Source organism: Geotrypetes seraphini, chromosome 14 (genome assembly GCF_902459505.1).
Source record: "Geotrypetes seraphini chromosome 14, aGeoSer1.1, whole genome shotgun sequence".
Lineage (NCBI taxonomy): Eukaryota > Metazoa > Chordata > Amphibia > Gymnophiona > Dermophiidae > Geotrypetes > Geotrypetes seraphini.
In genome coordinates, this window is record NC_047097.1 from 75,385,575 (window position 1) to 75,413,107 (window position 27,533).

The 27,533-nt window shown below is 42.7% G+C and overlaps 1 protein-coding gene across 3 annotated transcripts in view; it reads right to left on the reverse strand.

The window, feature by feature from the left end:
• The window catches only part of MORF4L1 (mortality factor 4 like 1), a 56,138-nt gene that overhangs the window by 18,895 nt on the left and 9,710 nt on the right, over positions 1–27,533 (reverse strand). For 2 of the 3 annotated variants that reach the window (XM_033920402.1, XM_033920403.1), the window contains exons 2-7: positions 15,241–15,308; positions 11,458–11,544; positions 10,270–10,350; positions 6,770–6,795; positions 6,492–6,580; positions 5,283–5,384 (exon numbers count right to left, since the gene is read on the reverse strand). In XM_033920402.1, coding sequence (XP_033776293.1) covers positions 5,283–5,384; positions 6,492–6,580; positions 6,770–6,795; positions 10,270–10,328 — 276 coding nt within the window. In that variant the 5' untranslated portion in view covers positions 10,329–10,350; positions 11,458–11,544; positions 15,241–15,308. Of the gene's footprint in view, positions 1–5,282; positions 5,385–6,491; positions 6,581–6,769; positions 6,796–10,269; positions 10,351–11,457; positions 11,545–15,240; positions 15,309–23,091; positions 23,139–27,533 lie in introns of all 3 variants that reach the window. The other variant, XM_033920401.1, reaches the window with a different exon arrangement.

Genomic DNA, 27,533 nt, shown 5'->3' on the forward strand with positions numbered 1-27,533 from the left:
TTATTAAACAGGCAGATAGACAAGGGTGACCCAGTCAACATTGTAGATCTGGATTTTCAAAAGGTGCTCGCCAAGATTCCGCAGGAACATCTACTTCAAAAAATTGTGAGCCATTGAATAAAGGGTGAAATACTCACGTGGATTAAAAACTGGCTGGCGGATAGGAAACAGAGTGGGGATAAATGGACAATACTCAGACTGGAAAAGCGTCACCAGTGGAGTGCCACAGGGTTCGGTGCTTGGACCCGTGCTCTTCAACATATTTATAAACAACCTGGAATTGGTACGACGAGTGAGGTGATTAAATTTGCAGACGATACGAAGTTATTCAGAGTAGTGAAGATGCAGGAGGATTGCAAAGACCTGCAATGTGACAAACACGTTCGAGAAATGGGATAATTGTAAGGTGATGCATGTTGGTAACAAAAATTTTATACACGAATACAGGATGTCCAGTGCAGTACTTGTGGAGAAATTTCCCCCTCCCCAGGAAAAAGACTTGGGAGTACTGGTTGATAAGTTGATGAAGCTGTCCGCGCAATGTGCAGCAGCGGCGAAAAAGGCAAACAGAAGGCTAGGAATGATTAAGAAGGGGGATCACAAACAGATTGGAGAAGGTTATCATGCCGCTGTACCAGGCCATGGAACACCCCCACCTGGAATACTGTGTCCAGCACTGGTTGCTGTACATGAAGAAGGACACGGTACTACTCGAAAGGGTCCAGAGAAGAGCGACTAAAATGGTTAAGGGGCTGGAGGAGTTGCCTTACAGTGAGAGATTAGAGAAACTGGGCCTTTCTCTCTTGAAAAGAGGAAACAGAGGGGACATGATCGAAACATTCAAGATAATGAAAGGAATAGACTTAGATAAAGACAGGTTGTTCACCCTCTCCCAGGTAGAGAGAACGATAGGGCACTCTCTAAAGTTAAAAGGGGATCGATTCTGTACAAACGTAAGGAAATTCTTCTTCACCCAGAGAGTGGTAGAAAACTGGAACACTCTTCCGGAGGCTATTATAGGGGAAAAAACCCTCTAGCGGCAATTCGTATGTGCTATGTCTTCATCATCTTCTCACTGAGCTGAAAATGGAAGAGGGATTTCTGCCTCAGAGAAGCTCTAGCATCTTGTGTCTTCAGGCTGCCTTTTATTCAGGTTCCAAAAATCTGAAATCCTTAACTCCTCACGCTCCTATATGATTCTTCAAGGGGAGGATGCAGCCAACCTCCACCAAGTCTCCTGGCCAGTTGTGGGATCAGATCAGCCTGCGCACATATGCCCAATTCCATAGGGGCAAGCACCGCTCCCAAGGAACCTATTCCTGAGCTTCGAGTGTTAGAGCCTGCCAGCAAGGCAGGTGCTTCTTTTAAAAAAGTGTGACCCTCCTGGCTTCAGACCCAAATGTCTGGCCCCTTACCCGGGAACTGCTTAGTACAGGGAAGCCTTGAACAGGAATGGATTAAAGCTAAAAAAAAAAAAAAAAATCTAGTGCAGAGCAGATGAAAACACATCTTCTAAACATGCCTGCAGAAGTTAAAACCGAGGAGATGGGGTGCTGCCCAGAGACACAAGGGGGTGGAAAGAAGAAAATGATACGTCTTCTGCAAGTAACTTGCGAGCTGAGGTACTTAACCCATCCATAAGTAATTTTATGCTGTTTGCACAGGAAAGATACTTACCTGTAGCAGTTGTTCTCCAAGATTTATAGTCTCATATGGGCGTCACCCACAGAACCCACTATGGGCACTACCAAGTGTTCTGTCACTTTAAATCTTTAGACAGTGCCCAGGCATAATATTCTCACATGTGGGACTCCCAAGCTACTAGGATAACAACTCTGGACAAGGATAATGTGTTTATAAACATGAGCCTGGTGAAACCCAAGAGGAGTGTAGAGAAAGTTGGCACTCAGGAAGTAAAAATATTTTGCAGAACTGGCTGTCCAAACCAACTGTGAAGTTTTGTTTGTAGAGTTTGTGAGATGTAAGAGGTGTAAGTTTGTAAGAGATGTAAGAGGACCAAGTAACCACCTCACAGATGTCAATAGATGAACAGCAGAAATGAGCCACAGAGGCAGCCATAGCTTGGACAATGTGGACTTTACACAGCCCTGTATAACCAGCCCAGCCTGAGAATATGCGAAGGAGATACAGTCCAGTAGCCAATTGAAGATGGTTCCTCTTGGTAACAGGAACTCAAGAGTCTGTTAAGAGTCAAAAAGCCACAAAGAGTTGAGAGGATCCTCTATGAGGTTTAGTCCAGTCCAGGTAGTATGCCAGAGCACGTTTAAATATGAACATCTGGATGAAGCAGAATATCTTCTAGTCAATGAAGATCAAGAGATTTGTGGCTTAGATAAAGTGGTCATAGTATCTGGTTTTTTTTTGGGTTTTTTTTTTATCTGCCACCTCTTCATTTCTACCCCCAAATATGTCATCTCCCTTACAAGGAACATTTGAAAGATGTTCATCCAGACCAGTCTCCTAAGCCAGGCAAAATGGCACACTGCAATTGCAACTGCAGATATTCATTGAAATGCATTGAAAATTCTTCTAAAAAAGCCAAACAGCACACAACTCTATATTCAGAGCAGATGCATTGACTTTTTTCTTTTATTGAAAATTCTTCTAGGCATATACTTTCTCATAGTGACAAGCTCTTAGATAATTATTGAAACTGTTTTAGTTTGTCTGGAGGGAGGAATGCCTCAAAACTCAAAGCCATTTAAGTAAGGATTTAAAATAAATGGAAATGTAGAATTGGTAATCCATAATTCTATAGATAAGCATAGATCAGTGGTTCCCAAACCTGTCCTGGGAGACCCCCAGCCAGTCAGGTTTTCAAGATATCCCTAATGAATATGCATGAGAGAGATTTGCATACCTGTCACTTCCATTATATGCAAATCTCTCTCATGCATATTCATTAGGGATATCTTGAAAACCTGACTGGCTGGGGGTCCCCCAGGACTGGTTTGGGAACCACTGGCATAGATGATTGGAAAATGTGTTTGCCCAAAAAGTCTAATAATAATGTCCTGACCTCTCTGCCTGGAGGAGCAGAAGCATAGGATTGAGATGCATGAACATTTGAGGGCAGATTCCACAACTAATGAATGATGTTTAAGTTGAGTTTGTTCAAATCCTGGACAATTGTTTCCCAGTTCTTAAAGTATCCTTCATGACCCTATGCAAAGATACTTTATCACATTTGTTTGGTGGTGCTTCATAGTCAAATAGGTAAAAAAAGCACAGAGCAAGGTACCTTCCCCGTTTCCATTTTTGATGGACAAAGCCTGAGCATCTGCCTGACAAAAACAGTAAAAGATATACTTTCTGGCGGAGACTTACATTGTTGAGTGGAGAAGGATCAGAAAGTATACCATAGGATTCTTTAGACTTACATTGTTGAGTGGAGAAGGATCAGAAAGTATACCATAGGATTCTTCTACAGAGTATTCTGGCAAATACTCATCTAAATGGTAAGAAATATCTGAATCAGAGTCCTCAAAGTACTCCCTGGTAAGTGAATCAGGGAGTGCGCACCGAGAGGAGCATCAAATGTACATCAAGGTTTGGGTTGATGATCTGACCCAGGAGATAACTCCTCTATCGATGAATCTGTCAAGCAGGGGTGAATGGCCTCATCTTCAGTTGATACTTCAATGTATCCTCAGGCTGGAACAAGACAGGTATGGAAGCCTTTAAAGTCTGTGAAGACTGCATCTGCAGTAGCCCCAAAAGCTCTTGTCTAAGCATAGCCAGGATCTCCTGAAGAGATGATGCTGACACTGGAAGCAGTCTGCTGCACCAGATGTCAGGATATGGGAAACCTTAATGTCGATGCATGCCTAAGAGGAGACTTCAGCTAGATAGAAAGAGAGCTGTTTCCAGTGCATTGACGCTTACTATGTATCAAGGAAGTCGATACTTGAGAGGACACAGTGCCATGACTAGAAAGGGGAAGAATATTTGTGTTTCTTAGCTTTCTTACATGCCATGTCCCTTGATGCTCAAGGTAAAGATGAAGATGTAGACTCCTGCCTTTGTAAGGTGCTCTGGATGTGGTGGTGATGTATCAGGTTCAGAGTCCTCTGCCATGCGGTACCAAAAACTTTTGGGCTTCCAATAACCTCTTTTGTAAGCGGGAACAGAGGTCAGAGCGAATGTGGATTATGTGGTTCTCTCTGTGGTTCAGAACCTGAAATGGTCCGATTACATCGAATACATTTCTTAAAGCCACTCAATACCCTCTTTGACATGTGGGGAAAATGGTCAACGTTAAGTCAAAGGGCTCAATGACTTGAGCTTGAGTAACTAGGATGCCAAAAATGGTCAACACTCCCAGGAAGAAAAAAGGACTTACATAACCCCAGATTTCTAGACTACATAACCATAAGTTGTATGCAGCTTACAATGGCTTAACTACAAAAAAAAACCAATAAGAATTGTTAGGTCAGAAATTTTACAAAGAGAACTGTTTTTAGTTGTTTTCTAAATTGTTCATAAGAACACGATGTAAGCAATAAATGTTGAAGTGTGGTTGTCTCAATAGGTAATGCGCTTCAGAAATGACAGCTTGCATCAAAGAATGATGGCGTCAATGAAAGGCATGCATCAAGAGACTCTAGGCTAGATATGCTAGTGGCGCTATTTGATGTTGATATTCACCAGTACCGACAGGGATCGGCACTACAGAAAACTCCAAGTTGCTGGAAATAGACTCCAGGCCTAATATTTCTAAAAGAGGAGAAGAAAAAAACATTCTGATAGTGTGTTTCTAGTAGTTTGTTTGGGTTTGTTTTTTGTTTTGGGTTTGTTGTTGTTTTTTTTTTTTGGGGGGGGGGTTAGTTAGCCCAGGAATCAGGACCAGCCAGAGAGGATGATACCATGGTGGAGTAAAAAGAAAGCTGAAAAACTGGCGAAGCTGATGGGAGGGGCAAAGGTTTTAAAGTTCTCTAAAGGCCCCTTTTTTTAAAATAAGGTAGAAAATAAACAAAGTAAAACAGGATAACTTAAAAAAATGAAGTGGAAAGGCAAACTTGAGGAAACACAGTTGAGATGCATAGTCTTCACTCTGTGGCAAACGAAAAATTGACCTTGCAAGCTGGCATCGGGCAAGAAGGCACTTGCACATGTGCAGTGTGGGCAGTTTTGAAACTTTGCTAAAAGCTTAATGTGACAGTACACTTTACCACTTTCCGTACTGGGCTCTGTGGATGACGTCACCTACATGTGCTTATCTAAAGATAATGGAGTATACATAAAATAGAGTAAGGTGCCACCTGTTTTTGCCTGGTGATCAAGTCCCAGTCATCTACAAGCCATGGTTTGAGCTCTTCTGGAATCTTAACCTTTACTTCAACCCTGTTCATAAATGTTTCCTCCTGTGGAACAGATAGTAAGAGAAAAATTATACCTGGCAGAAGCTAGTCAAGCAGGGCTAACAGGTAAGCTACCCACTTGGCTAAAAATGTACCTCAGGAAATAGTGATACCATTGTAACACGAATCAGAGAACATGTCTTAGCAAACTGAAGCCGATTATGCTCTTCAATCTGCTTTGCTAGTTCACTTGAATGATGCATTAATTCCTTATGTTCAAGTGATTGACTTTTAGTTACCCCCATCCTTCATGGGCACATCTGGAATACACATAGCATTTAGTTCTCTTTGCCTAAATTGAAATGCTTGAGTACCTGATTGTAAAAACCACTTAGATAATCTTGATAGGCGGTATATAAAAACCTAATAAACTTGAAGGCTGGCTGGAAATTTCCTTTCTTTTCAGATGCATCTGGGGTTTGCTTGTTGGCACATAGACTTGGTACTGCCTTTCATTTCCCTAGTCTTTTTTTTGTGCCCATGTGTTCTGTATTTATTTCAGTAAAAGCACAAACCACTATGATACTTCAGAGAACAGGGCACATTAAACCATAACACAGGACTGGGCAGTCATCTAGGATAGCAGGGTTTGTTTGGGGGGGCTGGTGGGGAGGGGGACAAAGAGCACCTGCAGTCAAAGCAAGCAATTCCTGACGAAGCACACAAATTTATACAGACAGGGAGGGTGAGAAATTTTCTAGTTACCCATTTATATAGACTATTCTGGGAAAAGTACTATTGGACTTCCAATTATGATCACTCCAACAGGCCTGTAAGTTAGTTATTTTTATTTGATATACTGCAATTAACAGGAAATGTTAAATCAAAGTGATTTACAATAAAACCAGGGATAACATTTTTAAAAATAAAAACTGATAGGGTAGTAAGACCAGGACAAGGAAACAAACTGAAGACAAGTAGGTTAACAAGGAGGGAAAGCTTTGGGGATAAAGGGTTTATCTGTCTCTGCAGATGGCGATATACAAAAATCCATCTCTAAGGGTCTCCACAATTCACTAGTCACACAACCAACCCTCCTAGAAACACGCCCGTTTCTTACACAGAGCTGAATAGTGTACATTCCAAAGCAAAACACCAAAGTGTACTTACACTTTCAACAGTGGGATCTACACGGGCCCTCTTCTTCCGTGGAGGCTGGGGGGTCTCACTTGTACTGCTACTTTCTCCTATTCCAGGAGCTGGTGAGAGACCATCCATAAAATTTGAGTCTGTCCACACTCAACTCTCCATCTCCGTACATGTTCATCTGACCACACTAATGCCTATGTTTTTAGTACCCAACTCCATCAAATTTCTTGCATAACAGATTCATCTTCAAATTTTCTTTACAGTCTACCTACATGCATAATGTCAAAAATAATTCTTACCTTTCTGTTTGTTCTTTTTGGTTTTTCTGCAGAGAAAGCAAAGCAGAGTGTGATTCCTGAAGTCATTTGGGCAGTGCTCAGACAGCAGAGATGTAACAGTCATTTTATGTATTGCCAACATAGCACAGCTTCTCCCAGCTCACATGCCCAAGGAACAAAGGTACTGACTATGATTTGCCTTCTGACATGAATGAATTTGGCTCATTTAAATGCTGTGAGATTGGATTTTATTCCCTCCCTCAATCTATTATCATATTACTTGGAATAAAAAATATAAAGTAACTCTGGACAAGACTATAGCACGCCACATTACTACAAGTGAAGCAGAAATCACAAGGCAGCCATCACTGCTATGCACTACACTAACCTCTCTCTGATGCAGGAAAAGAAGTTTCAGTTGCAAGACAGAAGCATCTGAGCACATTCTTCACTGCATGCCATATTGATTTCCCACACGGATTCAAGGATGTAGGGAGGGAGTGAAATATATATGGAAGCAAAAGAGCATGTGTCCCCCCCTCTTTTTTCCCCCTCATATTTCCTCTCTCTTGTCCGTTTTGTTCTTCCTCCCCTTTTCCCCTTTACACTTCCTTTTTGACTTCTTGGTCTGTGTCTCCCCCACCCCTTTTTTTCTTCCCCTCAGTCCCTTTTCCCCCTCCCCCCTTCATTATATTCCCTTGCCCTTTCTTTTTCTCCCACCCCTTCTTTTTCTCTTTATTTTCTGTTACCCTTCCTTTTTTCCTTCCTCCCCCCTCTTCCCCCTTTCCTTTTCACTTTATGTTTCATTCCCCTTCCTTTTTTTCCTTCCTACCCCCTCTTCCCCTTTTTTCCCTTCCTCCCCCCTTCTTTTAATATTCCCTTGCACTCTGCAAATTGTACAATCATACTTTATGCATTAAATATATTTATTGGTTTCTTTAAATCTAGACTTCCATTCATTTGGCGCCTTTGTTTTTTTCTCCTTTTGGTCCCTTTTGTGTTTAGCATCTTGTGTTTTATAAACATAACAAAAACTCACTTGTATACTGCAAATACCATTAAGTTCTATGCAGTTCACAGAGATTAGCAATACAAATGAATAAACATCCAATGTCTAACTTCCAAAAGATTCTATAAAAAGATGCGTCTTTAAAGCACGTCAAAATTGTCTAGAATCAGTTTTTGGTCCCTTTGTTCATTTTCTCATAAAGTGACTATCCGCTTTCTTTGTTCCCACCATACTTATTTTTACTTTTCAATACCCTTTGTATTTTTCACACATGCATTTTTTTATGACGTCATCACGTCCTCTGGCTCCTACCCGACATCTCTTGTACCATTTAACAGCCAGCGAGTGACATCAAGTTTCAAGTTTATTAAGAAATTTTTTATACCGCTCAAACATCAACACGCTCCTACGCTCCTTTTTGGTGCAATTTTTAGCCTAGATTTACTTTCACTTTTGAATGCGGCCCTACCTAGCAGCGATTGCAATTTTATTGCATCTTTCCACGATCGGTAAGTTTCTTCACACTATGTACACATGTTTGTGTTTTTATTTAGCTTTTTAAATTCTCCCCCTTTTTGTTTTTCTTTCCAGTGTTTATCCATATTGTGTCAAGCGGCAGGAACCTTGTACATTACTTGTCATTTCATTTTTTTGCTTATGCCCACTTTTATTTAAGCTTTTATCGTTTGTTTGTTTTTTTGGCTTCACTGGTGCTTGGTCTAATTAGTGATTTTTTTTTTACTTTTTAGTACCATAATCTCAGTTGTGCTTGACTTTATGTCAATTGGTGCCATCTACTGGGTAGGTCTGGTTTTATCTGATTCTGTTTTGCTCTTTTGTTTATATCTGCTAGTCTCGTTTGTAAGTTGCTACACTCAGGCACACTTTTATTCACATAGTACTTGCCTATATATATTCTGTACATATTTATGGCATGTTATTTCATTTTTTATTGCTTTCCAAGTTGACATTTTCAAATATGTATTTATATTTTATGCAATGTTTTCCTAAGTGCATAATTTTATATGGTTTTAACTTCCGGTACATAACACATTTGAATGTATTTTTAATCTTTATTGTTCTGTTTTTAGGTTACTGTTTACAACTCCTGAGGAAGGCCTCTGTGGCCGAAACATGGACTGTTTTGGGGTCCAGTACATGTTTTATTACAAGGGACTTTACATGCCTGCCACGTTTTATTTTATTCATGTGTATATTTGTTTTAACTGAAATTTAAAATTTTAAATAAACGTATCTTTCCACGCAATGGTCTGACCAGTGTCCCTTCCCCACTTCTTTGTCGTCAGCAAAAGAGCAATCCCACTTCACATATTCAATTCCATTTGGGGTAGAAAAGGAATGGACACATTTAACACATACGAAGGGGTGCTGAAAAGTTCTCAGCCCAACCAAGAAGGGCGTGACATGGAGTCATGAAATTTACAAGTTATTCACCTCTAAGTTCAACACACTTGGCACATCATGTCTGAGGTTTCTGTAACCTTTCCAAAAAATACTCTGATGTCTGATCACTGAAATACTGCTCCACTGCTACAATCACCTCGAATCACTGTAGTATTCGGCATTAACTGTTTGGTACCTTGGAAGATAGTCAGTCATTACAACACATTCCTGATCCCAAACATTGTGGCCATGACCTTTCCTGCTGACTTGGGTCTTGAATTTCCTTGGCGAACCCGAGTGCCACCATTGCGTGGTCTGTTTTGTCTCAGGATCATAGTGGTGTAAACCATGTTTCATCAGCTCTTTTGTAATCCGCCATGAACTGCAAGGTATAGGCGGAATAGAAGTCCCTAATGTAATTTAATGTAAGTTAACTAGTCATTCCAAAAGAGTGGCAACAGCTCGCTGAAAATACTGCAAAATCAACTTGGAAGTGTCCACTCAACGTCGTTTCTTGTCAGCATTCAAACATTTGGGCCCCCTCTTGGCTGACAGTTTCTGCATACCAGCTGCTCGTGGATTATACACTCAACATGTTTCTTGGATATCTGTAATGTTTCAGCAATTGTTTTAGCTATATTTGCGGTTCTGCCAAAATGAGGTCATTGACATGGTCAACAATTTCAGGAGCTGACACCTTTTGAGGCCTGCAATACCTTACTGCATCTTCAGTCTCAAAATCTCCACGCTGAAAGTTTGCACACCACTTCTTCACTGTGGATTACGATGGGCATTTGTCACTCAATGTTTGTATCTTACATTCATGGATTTCCTTTGAAGTTTTCTTTTGCAGGAATAGGAACTTCATGACAGCTCGGAGTTCTACACTTAAAAACTCCACACTTTTCAATGACATGGTTCAATCAGTGATCTGAAGCAATGTCAAAACATAGCATTATAATTCTGCAAATTGGCTTTTCAAAATAAAAACGCTTTTCAGCTACAGTGGCAAAGCAACACTTATAATTTGGGAAGTTGGTTGGGCTGAGAACTTTTCAGCACCCCCTCGTAACACAGTGGGAGAAGTAAGAGGAGAAGAAAATCTTACACTTCTACATTCTTCTGTTGCAGAGCAGATGTCTTCTTTCCTGGGGCTGCACCTCTCATCTTTCCTTCTGCATACTGCTCCCTTTAAAAACAACATGCACAATTATATCTGCTCTTAGGAGGCAGCAATCCTCTCTACAATCAAGCCCACTCCAAACAGGAAGCCATGCAAGAGCTTCTGGGGTAACACATTCTCTCACCCTGCTTTTTCCTCTATTCCTTTTCCTGTGATGTGTGTAGGACCCGCAACTCCTTCCTCCCCCCATATCATCATGTGGAAGATGTACATTTCTCACCCCCTGTACCTATTAAGATCCTAAAAGAGTAGGACAGATTTTATGCTGCTTACCCCAGGAATAAGCAGTGGATTTTCCTATGTCCAGGATAATAATGGTTTATGGACTTTTAGGAACTTGTTCAAACCTTTTTAAATCTTTACTATATGAACTGCTTTTAGGACATTTTCTGGCAATGAATTCCAGAATTTAGACATTGAGAGAAGAAATATTTCCTCCAATTTGTTTTAAATTTATTAATTAGTTAATAGCTTCATTGTGTACCCCCTTAGTTTTAGTATTTTTGGAAAGAGTAAAGCAAGCAAGTCACATCCACTCAGTATTTTATAGACCTCTATCATATCTCACCTCAGCTGAAGAGCCCAAGTCACTTTATAGCTTTTTCTCATAGGGCAGTCACACCATCCCATTTATCATTTTTATCGCCCTTCTCTAGCGATTACAGCATGGATGAATTACTATAACCAGCAGAGTTGCGTGTGTAGCTTTGCTTTATTAGCCAGACTGGGTGGATCGTGCAGTTCTTATCTGTTATCATTTACTGTTACTGGTGGGTTGTCAGAAACTAGGTACTATGACGGCTGCCGATTTTAAGACCAACAACAACTGCAGCAGAATCAAATAGAAGAACACATTTATACTGCTCAGCAACGGATGTGGAATGTGGAGATACTCAAGGCTATCTGGCTTATTCTGTTTCTGGGACAACAAAGTCCTTGTCCCAAGTACAAAAGAAGTACCTGCCTAAAATATGTAAACCGTACAGAAAAAGAAGCATAGCAAGTCCCTTCCCCCTAATAAGAGTGCATGAACTCTTGAGAAAGCTAGATAGGGCAAAAGAAGATGGAGTTGGGGAAACAGTACCAAGTCTCATGCATCACAAAAGTACTCACTGATTAGCCTTCTGGAGTTCTTTCTGTTTTTGCAGATTGATGTCCACGTACTTGAGTACTCTGCTCTCTGGAACCCACTCATCCCAGCTGAAAAGAAGAAAAGCTATCAGTGTAAGTACAGAGATGTTCAGCAGTAATACAAACATGCTGGGTTGTTCCCATCTCTTACACATACTCTCAAGCTTTGCCCAAAGCTACACAGGTCTCAGAAATACCATGACAGACATTCCAGGCTATTTTACGGCCATGGTGCCTTAGCTTGCATTGAACTTGTTTCAGGTGGAGCAGCAGTAGAAGAACTGAGAGTACTACCTGCCTAGAAGGAACCGTCCAATTGATGTAGAGATAAACCCCAGCTAAGGCAGGGAAGTACCTCTCCTTCGCCTACACACTTCTAGTGCCCATTTTCTTTAGCACTAGGGAGTGTCATCATGTGACCTAAGAAAACTGCTAGGAGTTCAGCAGGAAAACCCAGCTTGACCTGCTAGGATATTTAGTAGGTTTGCATTTGCCTTATTTAATTTTAAATATTTATAGACTCTTTTATTGAAGTCCCTTTCTGGGCTAAGAAAGCAATACAGAATATTAACATCATCAAAAATATTAGCAAAAAACCCCACTATATTCAACCTAATAATCTATTTCTAAGCAGCACCCAAGACCAATGGATCCTTTTTTTTTTTTTTAAATTGTCTTTATTAGCAATTGCAAAGGGAACATACAACCAGGATCAGAGTAAGCATAAAAACAGAATAGGCAGAAAAAACAGCACTTGAAAACTATGACAGCAAATGTTGCACAGTACAAGAACCCAATGGATGGATGCCCATCACAATTGACATTTTGAAATACCAATCCCCCCAATCAAACACACACAAACCCCAAGCACTCGGCCTCAGACCACTCCACAATCAGACCTCCAGACATCCAAACACCCAAATGCTCACACACACAAGTGCAGCCACTCGATGAAAAAACAAAAAGAGAGCAACAGCCCCACCAAGAAGAAAAATCAAGGTAAGGAGTCTGTGTCTGCGGGAGTTAATGCCCGCTTCCACAGAGCTTGATAGCAGTGGAGGGCCAGAGTCCCAGACCTAGGGACGCGTTGAAGCTCTTACCGCCCTACCTCAGCAAAACGAGCAAGCCAGTGCGGAAAAGAGGCCACTGGGTCACCCACCCAATGCTGCAACAGGAGCTTTTTTACCACCAAGACAGCCATGTAAAGAACCCTATGCTGGGGAGTGTAAGCCCTCCCTCAATCAAATCGCGTTGATCTCCCAAGAGCAGGAACATCTCATTGAAGAATGCGCTCCAAAAAAGGAAGAACTTGCAGCCATAAGTCAGAAGAAGGACATTCCAAAAAATGGTGCGTAAGGGTAATGCATAAAATAGTCTCCCCAGATCCAATTTTTTTCAGTGCCATTTTCCGTGTCTACGGTACATTACCACCAATGCTGTCAGGAAATGGATTTTGTCACTTGCTGTAAACATATTAGCAGTGTCTGCTCAATCTGTGAATGACAATTGTGCAGAGTGTAAAAAGACCTTCCCCAAACTGTGTTGTATTACTGGACTATCTCCCTTAAGAAGTCATGAATCAAGCACCTTACCAAAAGCAGGGATGACATTCTGAACGTTTGTTTATTCAGTGCTTGATCTACTGCTCTTTCTGTGCAGTTCACAAAATGAAAATATAATGAATGAGCCATATTGGATTTGGATTTTAAATGTAAGACAGCACGCATCCATCCATCAGCAGCAAAAATGAGCTTCCTCCGATATCTCCTGATCTATTTTGTGAGAGCACCGGAGGATGTTAAGCATTCCTTATATGAAAAGGTTACAGAAGCCCACATAAGAGCTCCTGCACAGCCTGCAGTTCAGAGTATAACCATGTTTTTACTCCTGGCTGAAATCCTCACACTGAATCCTGAAATCTTTGGCTGCTGTGAGGCCTTTTAAAAGGGCAATAAACAAAAATGCTGCATTAACAGACCTCAATAAGTTTTCTTTGGATTTAGGAGCCAGTGACTAAGACCTCTACTCCCTAGTCCTGCTGTGTGCACTGACTTTGTGGACTGGGAATCTCATCTGTTCCAGCTCCTCCTTTAGGGTTTTATTTACTAAGCAAAAAAAAAAGTTTAGTTTAAAAAAAAAAAAAATAGATTCTTGGTGCACAGCAAACTAGACTCCCTCTCCACCCAGTCATCACTCAAGTCTCTCTCCCTAATCCAACTATTTTCCTCCTCCATATAACCTCCCTCCCCAGCCAAACCTTAAGACCTAGCAAAGCAGGTGTGCCCCCCCAAGCCAGCTACCAACTCAACCAGCACTTCCACAAGCCAATCAGGCCCCCACAGCTTTTATCCCTGCAAGTCAGTCCACCTCAGTCACTGCAACCCCTCTCTACCCCTGCAAGCCAGCCCAGTGAGTGATTTCCCAGCCCTTAACCCCCACAAGCCAGTCATCCTCCTCCAGCCTGTGCTCAAGAATGCCAGTCATCCCACTCCACTTCCAGTTGCCATCCTTCTGCACACCCCAATTAGCAACCACCTAACCTGTGTTTGCAAGACAGTTGATGAACAGCTGGCTCTCAACCACTCGCCCTGCTGTCTGCGCTAGCAAGCAGCTTCTTGAACCACAGCGCTTTGTGTGAATCTGGAGAGTTCCAAGTGTAGCAGGACGGAAAAGATCATGGATCATGGCCATGAAAATCCCATGGTGTTAGAAACAGATTTTTAGGTCTCCATGGTGACCCAACACCCTGTTATAATACATACAGTTTGAGACCATCAGTCCTGTCTTCATATGTTCTTTACACAAAAGCTGCCTGAAGACAATGCTAGAAATTCCTTAGTGAGGTAGTGGCACAATGCTACATGAAGCCAGAGCACCAGGTTCTCTAGAGTTAGGGTTAGAGGAGTCGCAGCAAGGGTGGTCTACAAGACTGATCGCCTCATCTGTTTGTTGGTTCTTTAAAAGCTCTCACATGTTATTAAAACTCCACCAATCAGCTCCAAGAAAATGTGCATGTTCCCTCTGTAAACTTCAAGCAAAAAACAAAATATCCACAAAGAAGAAAATCCAGAGAAAACCAAAAAAACTCTGTGGAGTGACAATGTTCCTAAATGGACTTTATTTGAAAGTGTCAAAGTTCCAAAGGTACACTGAAATCATCCACATCAAATAATTCCATCCTCATAAAAATAAATGCAAGCATTGTCTCACTTCCGACTGACCATACAATTGTTTCCCACGTACTCACCGTTATAGGACCCCTGAAGAAGACATTTTGTCGAAACGCGGACCGTGTTGGGTCCTGTATCCCTAGCGGACTAGGTCCTTTAAGGCTCTTATGTGGATGATTTCATTGTACCTTTGGAACTTTGACATTTTCAAATAAAGTCCATTTAGGAACATCGTCACTCCACAGAGTTTTTTTGGTTTTCTCTGTCTGTAAACTTCTCCACTACCCATTTACCTCATTTGTCAGGGATTAAACCAGTTCTATAAGATCAGATCTTAATAGTAACATAGTAAATGACAGCAGATAAAGACCGAAATGGTCCATTCAGTCTGCCCAACCATACATGCTCTATAAATTAATTTAATTGGTCCTTTTTCTTAGATATTTTGGGGCCAGAAACCCAAAGTTCTGTCCAGTAGTGTGCTTAGATTCTATCTACTGGAGTCTGTCAAAGCTCACTCTATACCAACCCAGCCATCAAAGCCCTCCCTAGCCCGTCCTCAACTGAATGGCCATAAAATATACCCAATACTCACTTTTTATTCCACCCACTGTAATGGATGAAGTACTTCACTTGTTTGTCCTTTATGGCAACCTTTACACACTACAGAAAAAAGCAGGGGAACATTTCAGAAACCAAACAAATATTCATGGAAAAAAAGCACCATCAAGTTTTGATTTAAGCATAAATCACAGACACTTAAAAATGTATAAGAAAAAAATGTGCCATTCTGGGTCAGACCAGCAATCCAGCGAGAGAAGCCAACGCAGATGCCAATGAGGAGCTTCATTCCTTATTGCTCACTGCCATTAGCAAGAGGTGGAGATCCCCACATCTCCCTGGCAATTGTAAATTACTGTTAAAAGCCTGACAATAGGGTTGACAGGAGGTTGTTCCAAGCCTAACACTACTGTCCTACATAACAGCCACAGCCCAACCATGTTCTAAAATCTTAAAATACAGGATTCATTCCTATATAGATGGGAAAGGGTTGCCCCTTTTAAATGATCTGCTGCAGGAAGAAAATGCAACATTTCATAACAGAACATTTATTCCCAGCAGAAATCTGCGCAACTGTGCAGCACAGAAGTTGGATAGAATGCCCCATCCATGCAGAATTCTGCAGACCTTCCATTCTGCTCCTGTTCCCATCTCTTCCTCCACCCCTGCAGGGGTCTGGGTTTTCGCCCTCCGACCGCCCCCCCCCCACGCAATCTAACATACCTACAGCCATCCAAAGCAACTGAACTGGCAGCAGCCGCCCGCAGAAGCAGCGCTGTGAACAGGCAGCTTGTGGCCAGTCCTACCAGGGCCTTCACTCTGCCCAATCACTTCCTGTAGATGGATGACAAGGCAGAGAGAAAGCCCTGGCAGTGCCAGCCTGTTCACAGCGCTGCCTCTGCTGGCCGGCTGCTGCTGCTCTGGGAAGCTTGCAGGTATCTTGGATTTCATGAATTTTTTTTTTTTAGGGGGGGAGGGGGATCAGTCAGTCAGTGAGACTAGACCCACACAGGAGAGGAGGAATGGATGGTAGACCACAATTGGGGAGGGGAAGGAGTGAATATGGATGCTAGGCCTTAAGGGGGAAGGAAGAGAAGGGGACATGGATCCTAGACTGCAAGTGGGTGGTGGTGGTGGTAAGAGGAAGGGACATTACTGCTGGACTGCAAATGGGAGTGAAGAGGGGACATGAATGCTAAAACCCATAGGGAGGAGGAGAGGGGAAAGGGACATAGATGATGGACCCGTAAGTAGAGCGGAAAGCGGATGAGAAGGAAACCTAGGCAAGAAAGGGGGGGGTGAGAAGAGCTAGAGAGATGCCAGACCATGAGGAGTGGGGAAGGGATTCAGGGTGCAAGCAAAAGAGGTGGCGAGTGGGGTGAAGGGACATGGATGCTGGAACCACAAGAGGGGATTGGAGGAGTGGTAGAGTAAAAGAGTGATCAAGACCAGAAAACAGGGAAGGAAGGAATAGATTTAGCCAGTGGAGAGAGGAAGAGGGAGAGAGAGATGCCAGACTATGGGGTCAAGTAGAGGTTTCAGGGTGCAAATAAGAGAAGGGTAGGATTTAGAGGGAGACAAGTGCAGTCGAAGTGAGAGGGAACTAAAGTGGCTGGAATCTGAGAAAAGAAAAGGCAGGAAAAAATTTCAGACCTCAGGATAGGAAAACACCACAAAACACTACACAAACTTTGCATAATTTTGAAATACTGAGCATAGAATTTTCAAAATTTTGTGCAGATTTCCACAAGGAGTAAACATTATTGATGCTGTCTAGGTTCAAGAGAAGATATCCATAGTCTATGGCAGTGTATCGCAAACCATTTGCTGCAGCCAGAATCCCGCTGGTGAGGAGAGGCACCAGCTGACTGCCTACAGGATGTGCCTCTCGCATCAAGAGCTGTAGGCAATCAGCCAGCACCCCCCCACACACACACAAACTGGCAGCTCAGAGCCGAAGCTGGAGAGCCTCCATGCATGCGCGGATGTCAACACAATGGATGTCATGCATGCGCTTGACATTGCATTGACATTTGCACATTTCCAGATGCCTTCAAGCCGTGGCCCCGAGTTTAGTGTGCCACAGCTCTGGAGAGTTTGTGAGATACTGGTCTATGGGATGAGACGGCTTGGCATCAGAACTGTTTCTTAGCGGAAGCTGCTGGCTGTCTTGTCACCGACTACTGACGGTTAGTCCCACTGAAGCATGGTCTGGCAGACAAAGAGGACCGCTGTCCTGAGGAAGAACCGGAGTACAGATGGGAATGCTGAGAGATGAAAATTAGAACAGCCTGAACTCCTGGAAGGGCGGGACCAGCTCCCAGGCAACGCCTTGAGTTTATGATCTTGAACACTGGCCATAAGGTCATCCAGACCCTGGCCGAACAGAAGCTGGCCCTTAAATGCAAGCTGCTCAATTTGGCAATAGAAGAAGAATCACCAGGCCACTGATGGATCCAGAGCATCCTTAGAGCTGAAACTACATAGGCGCCTAGCTTGGCGAATACTTTCAAAGTTCTAGATTGCTCTGATCCAGTCATCTTAAATCTAATCTAAATCTTGAATTTATATACCGTGTCATCTCCCCAAAAGGAGATGACACGGTTCACATAAAAATCGATAATCAAAGTGAAAGTAGTTAGATTAGAGAGAAAATAAACTTATTGATAAAGACCCTCATCTGACATCTTAGAGAGGAGACAGAAAATCGTTATAAGGAAAATGAATTAAAAACAGTTGAAATAGTGTTTTCATAGATTTATGGAAAATCTGGAAGCAGAGAAGAGTAACCCAAGAGCTGCAGTGACAGGACCTGAAACAAGCAGTTCATGTCTAAAAACCTATGAATGTGGGCTAAGATTTCCGAACAGCAATGTGAAAGACCAATACCAAATCACAGGAAGTGTTTGATTGCAATTAGTTATTAAGTTTAGAAGCAAATCACTTTTTTCACATGGGTGATAAGTGTTAGATATGTTTGTTCCTTAAATAAACAAATTGTATAATAAAAATAAAAAAATTATTATTTAATCACATATTCACAGAAAACCATTCCTAAAAATTCTTCGACAGAACAAATTCCAGATCATAGTCCTGGCCCTAGTACTGGGTCTTCTAGACTATTGCAACATTCTCTATCTCCCCATGATTAAACAACTACAAACAATCCAAAACACAGCTCTAAGACTCATCTACTCACTGAGGAAACACGACCACATCACCAAGGCATACCTCAACTCATACAAGCTACCAATACAAGCAAGAATGCTATTCAAATTCTACTGTCTACTATTTAAAACCATAAAGAGCGACAGCCCAACCTACCTGAACAACCACCTAATCCAAACCACCACAACCAAAGGAGAACCCACACTCCATTCACATACTCTCCAATCAGAGACGTCAAACGGAAGAAACTGTATGATGGCCCCCTAGCCACACAAGCAGCAAAACTAAACCACCAACTCTCCAATTTACTGATAATGGCCTCAGACTACAAAATATTCAGAAAAGAAATAAAAACCCTACTATTTAAATAAAAAAAACCACACTATTCAAAAAAACCATACTACCCAACAAACCCCTGAAATCAACCTAACACCCAAATAACCATCTCTACTCTCTAATACAATCTAACGCCACAAGAACCACCTCAACTTTCTGCATCAACCTTCTCTACTCTCTAATCCTCTGGAAATGGCCAGATCTCTCCTTGTGTAATCCGCCTTGAACCGCAAGGTAACGGCGGAATGGAAATTAGAGAATGACGCGGTGGTTGTTACCCGCGGCTAGCCGCGGGTAACCCACCACAATGGTGACCAAAAAAAAGGTCACTGCGATATCGGGGACAAGGCCATTCACCGCCCCGTGGAGCGGTGAATAGTTAGCACGAGCGTGAACGTGCGGTGAAGAGTGTTTGATCCGGCAGCCCCCTCTCTCCCGCCGGCCATCCGGCCATGCATCTCCCTCCCTCCTTTTCCCTTACCTTCTCTTGTTGAAACTGGCGATTTCTATAAGGCTATGTGCTGTATTACAGCCAGAGCCTTGAAGTTGCGTCACGTTGCCTGCTGGAAAAGTCTCCTCCGATGCAACTTCCTGTTCCGGTTGCGTCGGAGCAGGCTTTTCTAGCAGGCAAACCGACGCTACTTCAAGGCTCCGGCTGTAATACAGCGCATAGCCTTATAGAAATCGTCGGTTTCAACAAGAGAAGGTAAGGGAAAGGGAGGGAGGGAGGGAAATCCACGGCTGGCCAGCAGGAGGGAGCTGCTGGACCGCGTGAAGGGTGATGGGGGTGGGGAGATGGAGAGGAGAAGACGCTGAAGATGGGGATGGGGCGGTGAAAGGGACAGCGGGGACGGTGACGGGATGATGAAGGGGACAGCAGAGACAGGGTGGTGAAGGGGACGGGGCGGTGAAGAGGATGGTGGTCTGGGGACGGGGCAGTGACGGGGACAGAATTTTTCCCCTTGTCATTCTCTAATGGAAATCACTAATGTAATTTAACTTGTCAGCACCAATGTATAACATGACCACACATGTTTCGTCATGGTGGTCCATACCAAATGAACACCACAGATTTAACAAATTCCCCTCCCCTACTCCTTGCCCTATCCAAAATTACAAATTTAACAAATAACTACGGGCAATATGAGGTATACAATCCCAAATTGGAGTCTAGGTCTGTTGAAATATTCTCCGAAGTGTCAGTAGAATCCAGATTAACCAGTACTTAAGCAACTGGAACGCTCATCCAACTGGGAAAAAAAAATTCCTCCCTCCAACCCTGAAGCAGAAGTTCTGAACTGCGAACCCACGCCCCTCCCTCCAGCACCAAACAGCAGCAGCAGTCCTAAGCCACAAACCCCCATCCCTCCCTCCAGCCCCAAAGCAGCGGCAGCAGTTCTGAGCCACAAACCCCCATCCCTTCCTCCAGCTCCAAAGCAGCGGCAGCAGTCCTGAAATGCGAACCCCTCCCTCACTCGAAGTGCTGAAAACAGGTTGCTCTGCTGAGTGGCTGCCATTGCTTCGGTAAGTCAAGGAGGCCAGACCTGCACAGAAAGAGGCCAGATTGGGGGGGGGGGAGGGGGTCCAGTAGGGTGCTGGGGGAAGGAGACAGATGGATCTGAGAAATTGGGAGGATGAAAGAAAGTGACCCAGACCAAAGAGATGCTGGACCTACAAGAAAAGGTGGCAGGATGGTAGAGAGAGAGGTGGGAAGGGAGACAAAACTAAATTTTAGAGTAACTCTCAAGCAACTAGAAACTAGTTACCCAGCATCCCACCAATCCCCATGGGTGCCGAATAGCTGAGAGTTTATTGCAATTTAAAAGCCGTTGTGTGTTTACTCGGGTTTCTTTTTTAAAATATTGCATTTTGTTTCAAGATCAGAAATCTTTCAGGAAGACATATGCAATAGGGGGAAATGAAGAGGAGGTAAATACTTTTCCACATGACTGTTTTATGTGATTTGGGAAAAAGGTTAAGAAAGTACTACCGTACTTACTATAGTAACACAGGGTGTGTTGAAAGAACAACCTTGTCAAGGGTTCATAAGGTTAGCAACAAGTGACGTTTGCTCACCCTTCTAGCTGAGGTTACTACTTTGAAAGAGCACCTTCCAGATGATGAAATGCACAGAGGAGGACTCGAATGGCTCAAATGAAATTAGCACCAGATTGAAGGAATGGAGGCTTGAAATGGAGAAGTCACTTCATGAAATGCAAAATAAACTACAGAGTTAAGATACATATACTGAAAAACAGCAGGGAGACAAGGGATCGTGACCATTAGAACAACAAAGTACTGTAGTACTGGTAAATCACTTCCATTTAAATCTAGTAAATAGTCTTCCGGCCGCCATAAAATAAACTGGTAAGCCAAACAGAGTATTCAATCAAGAAGGAAAGCTCTACTTCATCCTATCAGTCAGTACAACAGTCAACTGCTTCTGAAGTGAGAACCAGTTCGGGACTGCGAGAATCATGCTGAAACTAGAGGATGTAATGTGAAGAAAATATGCATAGAGCAAGGAGCAGCTCCATGGGGACAGAGCAGATGTTTGCAGGTGAATATTCATCTGGCAGCAGTCAGCATTTTAATGCCGACTGCCACTGCTGCCCAATTAGTTATCCGGGGACCAGCACTTAATATCACCAGTGTCTGTATAATTTCTCCGTCTGCCCCGAAACCAGCCCAGCACTGCCTGGATTATGCTGAGGTGGTTAGAGATAGTATTCAGCGGTGCTGCTCAGTTAAGAGCCATTGAATATCAACAACTGGCTCAGGGCAGTTTTAGTAGGTTAAGATCCTCTCCTTGCATACTTCAACCATGCTGAATATTTTTTTCAAGGAACTTGTATCCCCGGAGTGCAAAACCAAATAGCTGTCAAGTTCTGCAGAGTCTTTCAACAAACACACTGCTTCTCAACTCCATGTCCCAAGAACGGAGGAGACAGATCCACATACACACACACACACACACGTGTATATACATATACAGTTGTCTATGGTTAATTAACAAATTTTGCTCCCTCCCAAACCAGTAGCAAAAAGCCTGTCCCTCCCTGCTAAGGGTCACTAGAAGTTACAGGGAAATACAGTACTTTTAAAACCAATAGGAGGAAATATTTTTTCACTCAGAGGATAGTTCAGCTCTGGAACGCATTACCAGAGGATGTGGTAATGGTGGTTAACGTAGCTGGGTTAAAAAAGGTTTGGACAAGATCCTGGAAGAAAAGTCCATTGCTTGCCCTGGATCGGTAACAAAATATTGCTAGTTGGATTTTTGCCAGGTTCTTGTGACCTGGATTGGCCACCTTTGGACTGGACTACATGGACCATTGGTCTGACCCCTTATTGCTATTCTTATAATCTCCAATAAAGTGAAATCAGCTGTAAGATGTTATCCCACAGTTTGGCCGTACTTCATTCAACCATGTATTATTTGATCATTATTTTCACTGGTCCTCAGCAGGCCACCACGCACTCAAACTATCTCATTGTGCTGGGCTTTATGCTCCCACTCGTCATTGGATCCAGTATGCAATATTTTAAACCTTTTTAAGAAATAATTTAGTATAAATTCTAAAAGTACTTTGCTTTTGCAAGACGCTATTCAGGGGGGGTAAATACACCATTCACCAACATGTTTCGCCCGGGCGATTCAGAGGGCTTTATCAAGGTTCCCACTCCCTCTTAAGCTATTCAACTAGACCATTTTCGTTTCTGACGCAAACTCTTATTATCACATCACTATTCCAACCACTGTCTATGTCCACCATAAACAAATCCAGAATTGGAAAACTACTAAAATGTAACTTTTTTTTTTGAGGGGGAGCTTTGTTTCACACTGTTCACTAGAACCCAAGAAACAAAACCAAGGAGCTGAGAAGACCACTGCACTTTGGAAGGGCTGCACTTGCTCAGAACTGTTAAATGGAAGTTCTGAGGTCTGGGAGAAGAGTTCTGTCCCTGAACCAATGGAAGATGCCTCCCACTTGTGCGCCTGACTCAACCTTGCTTGTCGATGAATGCAAATAACCACACGGCAGCTCTCAAGTTTTATATTCCACAGCAATGACAATAAACTGAGCCACTAAATCGGAACAAGATGTACATGCAAGGCTGTGTTATCTACTAGCCACATGCTAATCATTTCTATCCAGTCCAAAAAGGTGTGCATTCCCAGTTCCATGAGGGAGAGCAAGCTTTGCCAGTAGAAAAAGCACCAAAGTGTCACAAAAGAGCAGGAACATGCCAACATTCATCCTTAGGAGGCAAGCAGTCACAAGTGGAAGCATATTGTGCTCCTATCTTGACAGACTATTACAGGGAGCTCCCTCACTCCTACCACTGTCAACTGAAAGAGTCAAAGAGAAAATGATACCTTAGCTTCATAAAGGAGAGGTCCGTGGAAACACAGCACACGCTCACCTGCAAGAGAAGGTGAAAAGGCGCTTTCAGTTAAATCTGTTGAGCTGAAAGGAAATACACACTAAGGCAGAACAGAGAAACTGAGACAGCCTTTTAAAACTTGCTGGCACTGGAGTTTAAAAGATAAGGGACTGTGGCACAATTCCTTTCCTGAGGTTCCCAAGCACAGCTTCCAAGACACTGATATACTTTGTAAGCACAGACAGGAGAAACCAGCAACCTACAAGCGGAGTGCAAGCTGGGAAGGAAAGTGGCATGGACACAAGCAACCTACGCCAGCAGCAGAGCAGAGGAGTCAGTCTGGAGGCAGGATCATTTACTATCTTTCCTGGAAACAAACTCCTGACTAGGAACTGACCCAAAGGCAGTCATGTGATCAGTACATTTGATTCCTGATCCCGGACATGCTGTAGAGGTTGTTACAATCATCAAGCCAAAACATCTACTTGGCAGACTTGGGGATAAATCCCCGGGGTAGCTGTGAATGGAGGTCCATGCCGCCATAAGCCAAAGTACAAGGAAGAAGCTAGTGGACCCCTACTATTCAGAACCAAAGTGCTGATGAAGCCTTTGCCAAACATGAACGCTCTTCTCCTAATTACTTTAAATACAAATAATTCTCAGCACATGTTTTGAGGTCCCCTAGAAAAGCTGCAAATTCAGGATAAACAAAGATCATCAAATCCCATTTGCAAAATATGGGATTCTTGGATTTAAACCTCTCCCAACAGCATATATATATATAGAAAAATTAAAAACTGGAAAAAAAAACTCCAGCAACATTTGTATACACTGCTCTATATTAAATTCAGAGAAATGTTTTTAATCAGTTCTCAAGAAGAGCATTTTTTTTTTTTTTTTTTGCTACTTCAGCTTGTCTGCAGTGTTTTTTTGCTCACATGTTTAAAAGACAATACACTGTTTTCAGTCCAATTCTTTATATGTGAGTTTGCAAACCACTGGACCCCTGAGGAAGGCGTGTTCGCCGAAACACAGACCGTTTAGGGTCCGGTTGAATTTTTATCACTGTATTTTTTTAATTGAATTTTCATGTTTTTATATGTCAGTGTTTAATAAATTATCTCCAGAGCTTCTGTATCCACAGTTTTTTCTTTTAATCGGTTCAACTGTTTTAACTGTATTTCACTTGTTCTTACTGAGACAGATTTAAGTTATCTTCATTGAAGATTTTTTTCTACTTGAACAGAAAATCATTTGTTTTGATAAGGCCATATGTGTAACTTTACTCAAGTACATTGCCTGTCTGCCCTAAGGAGCATGTGAGCTCTACAGCTTCCATTGTCCCACTCTAAAGGGAACGCAGGAGGTCAGCTGGGTCTGTATCGTTTCGCCTTCCCATCCTTATAGGTTACACAATTCTCCATTTCTATGCACGTTTTTAAACAGTAAGTTCAGAAGAGCTGGTAGGCTTCAAGAAACTGAGTATGCACTGCCCTACCCAACACAGACCAGAAGACCACCTGGCTTACTACGTAACAAAAGATTTAACACACTTTAAGAACAAAGAAGGATAAGCCGAAATAGGATTTGCATGGAAGGATTATAGAGGTAAGGGGCATGAGTTTGCAATTTTGCCTTTGTTTCTATGTTCTTACTTCAGTATGTAAATATATTTTTGATTTTTTTTCCTGTGTTATGTATTGCTTTCAATAAAAAGAATCTGAAATAAGAACAGGGCATGAAGCCACCCCAACTAAACCTTTTCTTGGTTCTGTATGGGAGGGTGGCAAGAAAGCAGGCGATCACTGGTGAATACAAATCATGATATGCCATCAAACCTATGTTCTGTCTCTTGCTGTAGTATTGAGTCAAGGGGTGTGAAGACTTAAGAAATCAAAAACATTTTAATTTCTTCTTCTCACATTACTTTTTTAATATTTCTGTAACTGTTCTATGTTGAAAAAAAGAGCATTTGTGTACACCAGTGAAACAAAATCCACTTCAAAACATCCCAAATTGTAACAAAGAATACAAAAAATACACAAAGGTATAAAGATTTTTGCTAAGTACTGTAGGTATGATTGGACACTGTCTAACAACGAATGGGCTAATTTCTAGGTCAGTAAAGAAAGCATTTGGGTAATTATGACTATTGAAACAAAATTTATCATTTCTTTCAATCAGATATAGGCATTTCCATCATCTATAAATTACTGCAATGCTCTATGTGGGTGGGTTTCCTCAATCTGTATACTTTGGAGGAAAGGCAGGAGAGGGGAGATATGATAGAGATGTTTAAATACCTACGTGATGTAAATGCACATGAGTCGAGTCTCTTTCATTTGAAAGGAAACTCTGCAATGAGAGGACATAGGATGAAGTTAAGAGGTGATAGGCTCCGGAGTAATCTAAGGAAATACTATTTTATAGAAAGAGTGGTACATGCATGAAACAGTCTCCAAGAAGAGGTGGTGGAGACAGACTGTCTGAATTCAAGAAGGCTTGAGACCTCTGAGAGAAATATAATGGGTTACTGCAGATGAGCCATTTGGCCTTTATCTGCTATCATGTTCTATGTTGATCATATTGCAGAGCTTCTCCATCAGTTGCATTGGCTGTCATTAAATTCTACAGTCAATTTAAAATACTTTACAGCCTTTTAAAAACAAACAAACAAAAATGGACTAGATCTCAAGTATCTGCAAAATTTACTGCCATATGATCCAGATCTTAAAAAACCTCTCTTGTTTATTTCACCAGTTGCTTTCTTGAAATTTTCTACCAAAAGAGCTGAGGCTACAGGCAGACTGTTCCTTTTGTTATAGCTGTTGTATTTAATTTGATTTATTTTAGTCAGAGATTTATATAGCACAGTTACTTACCGTAACAGGTGTTATCCAGGGACAGCAGGCAGATATTCTCTACATGTGGGTGACGTCATCCACGCAGCCCCGTCACGGACAGCTTTTCAAGCAAACTTGATTGAAGTTTGCTAATGCTGCACCACGCATGTGTGTGCCTTCCCACTCAGCTATAGGGCTCTTCTCCTCAACGTGGTCTTCTGTTCAGATAGCTAGCAAAGAAGCCAACTCGGGAAGGTGGGAGGTTTGCGAGAATATCTGCCTGGTGTCCCTGGATAACACCTGTTACGGTAAGTAACTGTGCTTTATCCAAGGACAAGTAGGCAGCATATTCTCTACATGTGGGTGACCTCCAAGCAAACTAGGAAGGGACGGTGGGAGAGTTGGCAATTTAGTAAAACAGATTACGCAAAACCGAATGGCCGAACCGGCCTTCGCTTCTGGAAAAAGCATCCAGACAGTAGTAAGAGGTGAATGTATGAACCAAGGAAATCCAAAACCACCTTGGGCAAGAACTTTGGATGAGTACGAAGGACCACCTTGTCATGATGAAAAACAGTAAAAGGCGAGTCCGCAACCAGAGCTTGCAGCTCACTGACTCTGCGAGCAGATGTGAGAGCAACTAGGAACACCACCTTCCAAGTGAGGTACTTCAGCTGAGCCTTATCAATGGGTTCAAATGGAGGTTTCATCAATTGAGCCAGGAACACATTAAGATCCCAAACTATGGGGGGAGGCTTGAGTGGAGGATGAACATTAAAAAGGCCCTTCATGAATTGAGAAACCACCGGATGGACGGAGAGCGATTTACCATCAATCGGCTGATGAAAGGCAGCAATCGCACTAAGGTGGACTTGAATAGAAGTCGATTTGAGGCCAGACCGAGACAAGTGGAGCAAATAATTCAGCACGGAGGACAAGGAGGTAGACAGCGGCTCCACGTGAAGTGAAGCATACCACGCAGCAAACCTAGACCACTTCTGGGAGTAGCATTGTTTAGTAGAGCTTTTGCGAGAGGCCTCAAGAACATCCCACACCGACTGAGAAAACCCGAAGGAGGGAGTCAGGTGGAAAGGAACCAAGCTGTTAAGTGTAGAGACTGCAGATTGGGATGCAGCATCGAACCCCAACTCTGAGACAGCAGAGAAGGAAGCAGAGGCTCCCTGACGCTGAGTTGGAGGAGAACCATGGCTGCCGGGGCCACCAAGGAGCAATCAAAATCATGGTGGCGCGAGCTGACTTGAGCTGCACGAAAGTCCTCAGAATCAGAGGAAAAGGAGGGAACGGGTAGAGGAACCAGCCCGTCCTATTCAGAAGGAAAGCATCCACCTCGAGACAATCCGGGGAGTAAATCCTTGAACAGAAACGAGGCAATTTGTGGTTGAAGGGTGAGGCGAATAGATCTATCTGCGGCGTCCCCCATTGAGCAAACGCCTGACGCAGAATCGAGGCATGGAGCGACCATTCGTGTGGCTGGAGAAGACAACTCAACCTGTCCGCCAGGCAGTTTTGCTCGCCTTGGTTGTAGACCGCTCGAAGGAAGATGTTGTGGCATATCGCCCACTCCCAGAGC